The sequence below is a fragment of the Notothenia rossii genome (genome assembly GCF_949606895.1).
Source record: "Notothenia rossii genome assembly, chromosome: 9".
NCBI classification, from domain to species: Eukaryota; Metazoa; Chordata; class Actinopteri; order Perciformes; family Nototheniidae; genus Notothenia; species Notothenia rossii.
Genome location: NC_136907.1, coordinates 61,399,447 through 61,408,998, shown reverse-complemented (window position 1 = coordinate 61,408,998; position 9,552 = coordinate 61,399,447). Strand labels below are relative to the sequence as shown.

General features: G+C 45.9%; 1 protein-coding gene across 1 annotated transcript; it reads left to right on the top strand.

The window, feature by feature from the left end:
- The first annotated feature begins 337 nt into the window (after window positions 1-337).
- LOC307019338 (RNA-binding protein MEX3B) lies at window positions 338-8,610 on the top strand. Its single transcript, XM_079650140.1, has 4 exons — window positions 338-785; window positions 1,314-1,862; window positions 3,327-3,622; window positions 3,736-8,610. The coding sequence occupies exons 2-4, from the start codon at window positions 1,379-1,381 to the stop codon at window positions 4,939-4,941; spliced, it is 1,986 nt and encodes a 661-aa protein (XP_079506266.1). The 5' UTR covers window positions 338-785; window positions 1,314-1,378; the 3' UTR covers window positions 4,942-8,610.
- Window positions 8,611-9,552: the final 942 nt, after the last annotated feature.

Genomic DNA, 9,552 nt, shown 5'->3' with positions numbered 1-9,552 from the left:
AATACAATAACTAAACTGTTGTTTATTTATTTCAATTCATAGTAAAAAAAAAAAGAGGGTGTGCGTTGAAAATGTAACTACTAGAAAGAACATGAAAATGCAGACACGCACACACTGTATGAGCATCTTGAAAGGCTGTTGTTGGAAAACCCGAAACACCTCATTGGTAGGATGATGAACACACCAAACCACGGCCACATTAGAAGAAAAAAACAGCAATGCGTTCACTGTGGGCGATGCAAAAACGTGTAATAAAATTGGTAAATCAAATATCTCCCTGCAGACTGTCAGACACTGACAGCAGCGGTGGCTTGCCGTTGATGCTGCATGTGGCCTTTGAACCCATTGTTGTGTCTCGGGTGACGTCAGTGCCGTGTGCGGGAGACGGAGCGGCGTGCGCCTGGCGAGACAAAGGCGGCGGACCGGGGTCAGGCAGCAGCAGCAGAGAGCCGAGAACCACTGTTTTTATTCTCACCAAAAAGACAACAACTATCCTTGGATTTTAGCTGCGTTCCCCTGCTGGAAAGCAGAATGAAGACACAGTGACACTCTCAGGAATACGCTCTGACTCCAGAAAGAGAACAAAAACAACAACAGTGCCCTCTTTTCGATTTTAAACGTTTTTCTCCTACGCCCCCCATTTAGCGTGCTAGCTAAGCTAACCCTGTTAGCTCCCTAGCGCTGCACAGAGCTGGTCTCCTCCTCCTCCTGGCTGCTTCTCATCTTTTCCCTCAAATCTTGGGCGACAAGCGAAGACAGGATCTCATCGACCAAGGCAAGATAAAGTAAGTTCGTGTGTTTTTCGCACTTGTCTAATTTTTTTAATCAACCGTTGAGAATGGGCACAAGTTGGACTGTCAGAGCAGAGCTAGCAGCTAGCCGAGCTGCTCCCAAACAAAGGGGTCGACAACGTGACTGAGTGCCGACTGTGTAGAGCTAGCCTGTTAGCCTGGCTCTTGGGGCTAACAACAGATAATATTAATCTTTTATATTTCATTTTGTATTCGATCAGTACATTTGAGAGTGTCAGTCGTTGGTGCCACACATGTTAGTTGTGTTTGTGCAAGGGAATACTGTGTTCACTTGCGTTCAGGCGGACATGCTTTATCCCGACAAAACAACCTGGATGGTTTCGGTTGTCAGACAAGAAGCAACAACAGACAAAGCAAGGCGCCCAAATCAACACTGCTCCTGCATGCTACTCTTTATATGATCGGCAGTTCCACGGTGCTCCACTCCTGTCTTAATTTTGTGTGTTTAATGATAAACAGACACTTGACTTTTTTGTTGCTTTTTATTAAAAAAAATTTCAGAAGAGAGTGAGTTCACTCCCAACAAACAGGCATCGGTGATCTGATGTGAGATCCACGGAGACAATATGCCTAGCCCTTTATTCCACCCCGAGATTATGGACCACGACGTGGTGATCAGCAGCCAGCACAACGGGGTCGGTCTTCCCCGGGAGACAGACCAGGAGTCCCGGGACGAGGACCACCAAGAGGCATTCCGCTTCGCCCTGGACCAGCTGTCACTCATGGCCATGGAGAAGGTGGACTGTGTGGGCGGCGGACTGGTCGACCCTCTGGATGGGTCCCAGGGTCCGGGCTCTGACGGCTGTAGCGGTGTGGGCTACGTGGATCTCCAGATGATGGAGCATCCCAACGGGTCCCGGGATTCGCCGTCGTCCTGCTCTCCATCCCCGGAGTACTACGGCACGGGCGGGTACCACATGGCCGGCTCCCACTCAATGCTCCACGGGGAACAAAGCTCCGTCCTCTGCAGCAGGAAAAGAAGTGTCAACATGACTGAATGTGTGCCTGTCCCCAGCTCCGAGCATGTGGCCGAAATAGTGGGAAGACAAGGTAAGAGCATGGGGGGTTTTGGTGTTTTTTTGTGAGGGGTTATTTGGGGTTTGTTTGTGTACAGCTCGGCCAGGCAATGCAGCCTGGTGGCTCTTTGTTTGGGTGGCAGTCTGGAGAGAGGAGGGTCTCTGAACTTTTACTGCCTCGGCTTGATGCTCTGGTCGGGCCGCACTCACTGTGTTGGTCTTTAATGTCAACATAATGCGGCTACTCCCTAAAGAAGCCATACATAATGTATTAATATTCAATTTCTAACAGTAATAAGACAATGCCTTGACATAGAGTGAGGGAGTGTGGGTGATGAGTAGGAGGGAGGGGGAGGGGTGGAGAGGGTCAGACAAAGCGGCAGATTGTCGGGAGTCTGGACATGTCTAGCAGCATGCACCAAACAAAGGAAATATACCGAAATGTGCAGATTTTATACATCACAGGTTAAATGGGCATGTTTAAACACTGGGCTCACCTTTTAACTCATGTAGGTGTTTATAGTAAATTATTAGTGTCTATGCTGCTGATTTTAAGCTAAAACGCGGCAGCAGCAGGCTCAGAAACATGGCACTGGGCGGTGTTACGCCCTGCACCCAGCTCTGTCTGCCGAGGCTGCTCCTCGCTCCTGAGCCGTTTCTCTTTACACATATCATTTTTATTTTACATTTTTTATCAATATATATCATTCAATTTAAATTGGTTCTTGTTGTAGGTTTGGTTCGCCCGTTGCAGACGCGGCAGCGTTGAGGCATTGTTCTCTTTGTTTGAAAAAGCCATGCTTTCTGCTTCCCACAATGACATCACACTCCGGGCGTCCTATTGGTCGCCGAGAATGAAGCGTCCATATTTAAAGAAACAGAGCATGAGTTGAAACCAGCAGTGCACCAGCTATTGACTTGGTGTTTGGGCAGACAGGCTCTTCGTTCATATATTGCTTATGCATAATGCGTTTGCTACTACGTATATGTTTTTATAAATTTGAAAATGGTGCATTCATTAAAACCCTTAAACCGGAGTTTTATAATTAATGAATTTCATTGAGGAATAAGTACACACATGCTGATGCAACTGAGCATACTCCCCTTATTCAAATATGTATTTGAGACGTTTTCAATGTTGTTTGTGTGTAACAAAGCTGATGCTTAATTATGCACTCTTACCATGGTTTTAACATATGCAATATACCTGCAAAAGAAACCTACCTTTTTATTAAGAGATAATGTTCGGTTTTGTAGAAAGGTTTGTGAGAAACATGGGTTTGACTATATAGGAGATTTGGAGGCTGTCGTTTGTGGTTCAATTTGACTGAAATTACTTTCATGAGGCCTGGTAAATACTCAAACAACAACACCACAAACTATCCCTATATAGTCAAATCAGCACCATATTTCAACCATCACTTTAGTCACACATAATTTATAAATGCGTGTTTGAATGTGTTTAATAATGGTGTTAATGTACTTCTGCATCTTTCAGGTTGCAAGATTAAGGCCTTGCGTGCGAAGACAAATACCTACATAAAGACTCCAGTCAGGGGCGAGGAGCCAGTATTCATCGTGACAGGGCGAAGGGAGGATGTGGAAATGGCTAAACGTGAAATTGTCTCTGCGGCCGAGCATTTCTCTATGATCCGGGCATCCCGCTGCAAAGCCGGAGGGCCCGGGGCAGGAGGAGGAGGAGGAGGAACCAGCACTGGCACTGGAACTGGCACGGGCACTGGCACCAGCTCTCTTCCTGGACCTCCACACTTACCTGGACAGACCACCATACAGGTAGAGAACCCCCCATGGCTTAGCTCTTATTACTCTGGATGTATGATAACTAATGTGTGTTAAAATAAACTACAAATCACCTACATAGTAAGATTGAAATATTTCTCTTCCAGGTGAGGGTGCCCTACAGAGTAGTCGGTTTAGTTGTTGGACCAAAGGGAGCGACTATCAAGCGCATCCAGCAGCAGACTCACACCTACATCGTGACCCCCAGTCGAGAGAAAGACCCCGTGTTCGAGGTCACCGGCATGCCGGAGAACGTGGACCGAGCGAGAGAGGAGATCGAGACCCACATCACCCTGAGAACTGGAACCTTTGTAGACCTGCAGGGGGACAACGACTTCCACTCCAACGGCACTGATGTCAGTCTTGAAGGCCTGGGCGCCCTGAGTGCGGGGCTGGCCTCTACTCTGTGGTCCAGGGCTTCTGGCCACCACTCTGCGGCCCCTCCACCTCCAGGCTCCCCACCTCCTCCTATTCCCATGTCCATGCACCACTCCTCCGGCCGGAAGATGTCCTCGTCAGCAGCCTATCACACGCACAACGGCGGGATGAACTCAGAGAACTTCAGCAACGCTCGCAAGGCCAATGAGTCAGGCAGCCCCACCAGCCCCTTTAGCACAGGCTCCAGCAGTGCGGGAGGAGGATTCACTTTCGGGGGAGACTCCACCCCAGGGATGCCCTCCTCCGATGAACTGGGCTTCGAGTTCAGCGCCGCCAACATCTGGGCTCCTTTCGTTAACGGTGGAGCAGGCAATAAGACGCCCGGCTCCGCCCAGCAGCAGCCTTTACGTCGCAACAGCAGCGGCCTCAGCGGTGGCGCCATCACCCCACGATTGTCTCCAACTCTCCCTCAGGACACGGGCGTGGGCCCCATGGATCACCCCCTAGCCCGCCGTGCACAGAGCGACCCCCTCAGCACTCTCTCCTGGCTGCAGTCTGGCAACGCAGGCGGCGGCTCCTTCTCCGGAGCGTCCAGCTCCAGCTCCGCCGGCTCGTCCACCGGTTATTCCTCCTGCTCGGCCTCCTCCCTGCCCGGCGGCTCCCCCACTGACTCCGAGGGAGGCAGCGGCGGGGGTCTCAGCTCTGGCATGCTGAGTCGTCTGAAAGGCCCCGGGGTCGCAGGTCTGGTCGGCGTCGGCGTCGGGATCAACAGGGACTGCTTTGTGTGTTTCGAGAGCGAGGTGACAGCAGCCCTGGTGCCGTGTGGCCACAACCTGTTCTGCATGGAGTGCGCCGGGCAGATCTGCCAGTCAGCCGAGCCGGAGTGCCCCGTCTGCCACACCCCCACCACACAGTGCATCCGCATCTTCTCCTAATGCTCCGGCAGAGCGGCGGGGCGGAGGGTGAAATACGAGGGAGGCGGGGAGAAGACTGGAGCGGGGCACCAGCTGTGGCAGACGGAAGGATTCACACTAATAACTTTCACACACACATGATGGACCATAATAAACGCATAATAGAGATGATGATACTATACGGATGTTGATTTATTGCTGATAACTGTCAAAAATAATAATAATAATAATAATAATAATAATGACTGAAGTTGATTGAAACTGGTCTGCAGACAGTTGTTGCCTCAGACGGTCAGTGATGAACTTATGGAAGGAAACTAGTGTCTTATCTCTCTTCAGGCCTTCATTTTGACCCGGCGCTGCCGGTCTGTCTCGACATTTCTTCATTCTGGCTTCTTCAGATCTCTGCCTGCTTTTCTCACAGCCTTTCCTTTTGACACTTTTGTACTTAACAGATATTTTTCGATGAAGCTGTCAATAAGGCCTGCACTTTTCTACTCCTTATTTTAATGTTTCTTAACAGGAGGCAAACCGTTCCAAACCGACCCCCCCCCGCCCTTTCACCTTCTCCTCTTGCTCTCACTCATGCTGTTGCCTGTAACATTGAGAGTGGGGGTTGCTATTTTTTGTAAGTTTGGAACTTTTTTAAAGATCCGCGATGTGATCAGGCCCCTATCGGCACACCCTAGGGCCATCTTAGGAAGACCTCCTGTTTCTCGTTGCCACTCAAATTTAGCCATCTTTAATGCCAAATGAATGCTATTAAATAGAACTCTTTTAATTTCTGATCAAATTTAATAACCTGTTGGATGAATTTGCATTGCAAATGTGGCTGCTGCTTAGATTCACATGTATAGAGTGGTGCAGTGACGAGTCCTAAAGTGAGTTAGCGTTTGTTCTCCATAGGATTTTGGAGAAAAGCTTGAAATTGAGCTCACTTCCGGGTTAAGTCATCCCTGCACCACTCTATTACCCATTCATCAGTGAGAAACGTACCATTTGTGATGCAGTGGGAATGGGTCTGAGGTCAGTTGTTTTTGTACGTTTGGGCTGCCTGACAATCCCTTTACATCTCTCTATTGTGTATGTGTGAATATCGCTCACTCATGCTGTTTTCACATCTGCATCATCATGTGTCGCCATGTGAAGGTCTGGTGTCTGTCCGGCTGCCCCTCCTTCACTCCCACAGTCTTAAAGGAAGGATTCACTCTGGTCCATCCATCCCATCATGTCTCTTACACTCAGATCAGTCGCTTAGCCTTTTCTATTCTATTCTATTCTATTCTATTTTTTGACTCTTGACTGTCAAGTGTGTGGCTCGCAGACATATTTTGGACTCTAGGATGAGATAGGGCTTCTCTGATGTCACACGTGAATGTTTTGTGCTGTAAGGATATGGAGAAGGCTGCTCCTCCCACACTAAATAATAACAAGTGGATCAATTGAACCTTTTTTTCATGCGCTGTAACTCCCAGTCCCTCTTAGTACGAAAGAAAAACAGCTCTTACTGTTTTAGTTTTGGTAGTTTTGGTCTTCCACCCCACTCTCACAGCAAAGCTGTATGGCATTCTCAGATGACACACTGTCATTCCCATATAGCGCTGTACTTCTGGCCAAATGTGGTGCACTAAGTGGTTAGTCGTTTAAGGTTGGTCCCATGTTTTCATAGCATTACTGATGAGGCAGTTGCGTCCTGTTTTGTGTTAGTGGTTTTTAAAGAATTCAGTCTGAGTTTGCAGTAACTGCCTCCTATAGTGTTAATACTGTATGTATGATTTTGGGCGAAGTAGTTGGTACGCGGTTGCCGTTATTGGCCCTTTTGAACATGCACGGAATCAGCTCATAGAATGAGACAAGCCATGCCGACAGAATTTAATCGACACACCTAATTCTCAAGGGCTTCCTCTGACTGCACAGTCACATGATCACGCTTTCAGGCTCACATGCAGAAGGTAGAACTTATCCTTTATGGCAGCTAGTAGCTAGGTCATCCAGGGCTTCCAGACACTTTGTGTTCAAATCCCAGCAGCTGCAGAATGTTTTTGCTGTTGTATTTTAAACTATATTTTCTAACTGTCTCTACACAGCCATCACATTCGGATCCGGTCAGTAGGGCATTGCAGCCACAGTTTGTCGTCCTCTCTGGACGTAGTCTCAGATCAGGACGGGTCGTAGGGTTTTAATGTCAAAGGAAAAAGGGTAACTCTACTGAGAGTAAAAAAGAAATGTAGAAAATGGGCAGTTTCTGCTGTGCTTTGGTGCTCCAGCCAGTATGTTAACTTATTTGCTGCCTGACTGTTCGTTTGCTATTTAGGTAACGAGGGCAGCAGCTGCACAGAGGAATCTAATAAGCCGCTGTCCTGGTTGAGCGCAGCAGTGCACTCACTCATGTGTCCATACGTGTACGTGAAATCTGCCCAGGAGCTGAAACAGGAGTCTTTGTGAAGACTCTCCCATGGTGCTTTGGGGCAACTCCCTATTGATACGCAGCGTTGAACAAACCCAGTTGGCAGCGGGAGGCCTCTTAGTGTTCAGACTTCTGCGGCGCTGCACTGTAAACATGACTACCCTGTTCTCGCTCCTGTGAGAACGCCTCGCTGTCAGGCTCTGATGTCAAACGTCACATTTTGTTTCTTAATCGTGTGCACTCAGAACAGATGCAGGGCCCTGAACGCATCTGAAAGAACTGATCAGCTGTGTGAGTCTGATGAGGCCGATCTTCGAGCCCTTCTTTAAACTGTCCACGTTGGCGTGTTAAAGGAAATAAACGTGTTGTATTTACCAGATGGTTCTGATGCACACCCTGGTGTTGCACTGGGGTGTTTCTGGCCATTGAGAAATTGTTAGGGTTTAGTGTACAGTAGTTTTCATTGTTAAAAAGGTACAAAGTTTTTCAGATTGACTGCTGATTTTTTTTTTTGTTGCCAAACTTATCCCCTCCCCCATTTCCTTCCGAAAGGTTTGAAAACAGGGTTTCCTGAGGTATGCTAGCCAGTGACCTCTGACCTTTTTTGTGATGAGAGGGGGGGATGCGAAGAGAGCCAGGCCAGTAAGGGGTGACAGACACCCCTCAAGCTGCCGCTCTCCTATTTTTTGCTTTAATTCTCTTTTGTATGCAGAACCAAAATGTAAAACGTTGGCAAACTAGGTTTCAGGCCTGACCTGTGTGTATATTCCCTGAATACAATCATTGGGCTCTTGTTTTCAAAAGCAAAATGAATAAGATAAGTGTAGTTTCTAAAGAACATGTATCATTATTTGTAAGTTAACCATCTGCATGTCTTCAAGCCACCTGGCATTAGCTAATAATTTTTAAGATAAAAAAAAAACTTTTTACACATTTTTATTTTTTACAATTTATTTGCCTACCTAAAGATCCCAGACAATAATGTGACCCTTTTTATTACTTCAAATTTATTTTTATTTTCCATTTTTTTATTTTCCTTATTTCCTGTGTACTACATAATAGGCAATTTATAACAAAATGAGAAAATTATTGAAGAAATTTTAAAATTGAAATATATTTTATTTGAAAGTTTATGGACCTTTTAACCGTGAGCCGGAAAAGTTGTATAATCGTATAATTTGAGCTGACTTGACGGTTATGAGAAATGTATCAAGAGTTTTATTTTTTATGCTTCTTTAATAAAGTCTTGTTTTGGTTTCATTTTTTTTACTGTAAAATAAGAACTTGTGTCTGGTGTCTTTTGTTCTGTTCCAAGTGGAAATGTATATCACACTGGAGCGTCTTGGCCACAAGGGGGCAGTAAAAACACACCTCCATAAATAATGGTCTGAGAGAAATCTGCAGTTCAGGCTGTCTGTAATCTGAGTCTAGACCTTCAGATCAAGATAAAACATCAGGTTGAGCCTGAATCTTACACTAACATCGGGTGGAAATCTTTCAACAATAAATTAAACTGCAATATGGTAGGATTTGGACCTTTAGAAATAAGCAATTTGAAGGAAATAGACAATTATTTTCTGTCATGTTTTAGCCCAATTATTTAATCAACCACCCAGATTACCCACTCAAACCTTCCCTCAGCAAATACTCCATTCACCGGGGATGGGTTTAAATCCCAGCCAGTAAACTCATTAACATAGTGTACAAAAAGTGAAATCTGTTTTGTACACTAATGACACCATGTTACGAAAAACTCTCCCTACCTATATTTAGTCTTGATGATACTCAACTTTCCTTTCCTTTTAAGAAAGCAGAGAAGGAGCTCTTCTCAGTTTCACAGACTGTTGGCTGTCTACGGCTGGTTAACTCTCACATTCAGACACACCTGTTTTTATTGGATTTACTATTTTAAATAAACATTTTAAGAAAATCCTGCTATTTTTCTCTTTCTTCCTGCTCTAAATCTCTTAGATTTTATTAAGAGCTTCCTCATCGTGTGACAGTAAATTCAAAACAATGCCTAATGGTTTACTACACTTGATAGGACACGCATGTATTCGATTTTTAGTGCTTTTGTATTTATTTGCCTAAAAAATGTATGATTCATCTCTTTCATCTAAAAAAGACAAATGTTTGGTTATGTCATCAAATGCTCTAAACTTTTTTATTTAAATTTGGCTGGTTTTCCCCTTGTCCTGTTGACTGACAAGCTCCTTGCTGAAGGT

Excerpts from the sequence above, each read along its gene's own strand:
- LOC307019338 (XM_079650140.1), top strand. The coding sequence starts at position 1,379 with ATGCCTAGCCCTTTATTCCACCCCGAGATTATGGACCACGACGTGGTG. Across the intron at positions 1,863-3,326 it reads CGAAATAGTGGGAAGACAAG|GTTGCAAGATTAAGGCCTTG; the intron begins GTAAGAGCATGG and ends TGCATCTTTCAG. Across the intron at positions 3,623-3,735 it reads CTGGACAGACCACCATACAG|GTGAGGGTGCCCTACAGAGT; the intron begins GTAGAGAACCCC and ends TTTCTCTTCCAG.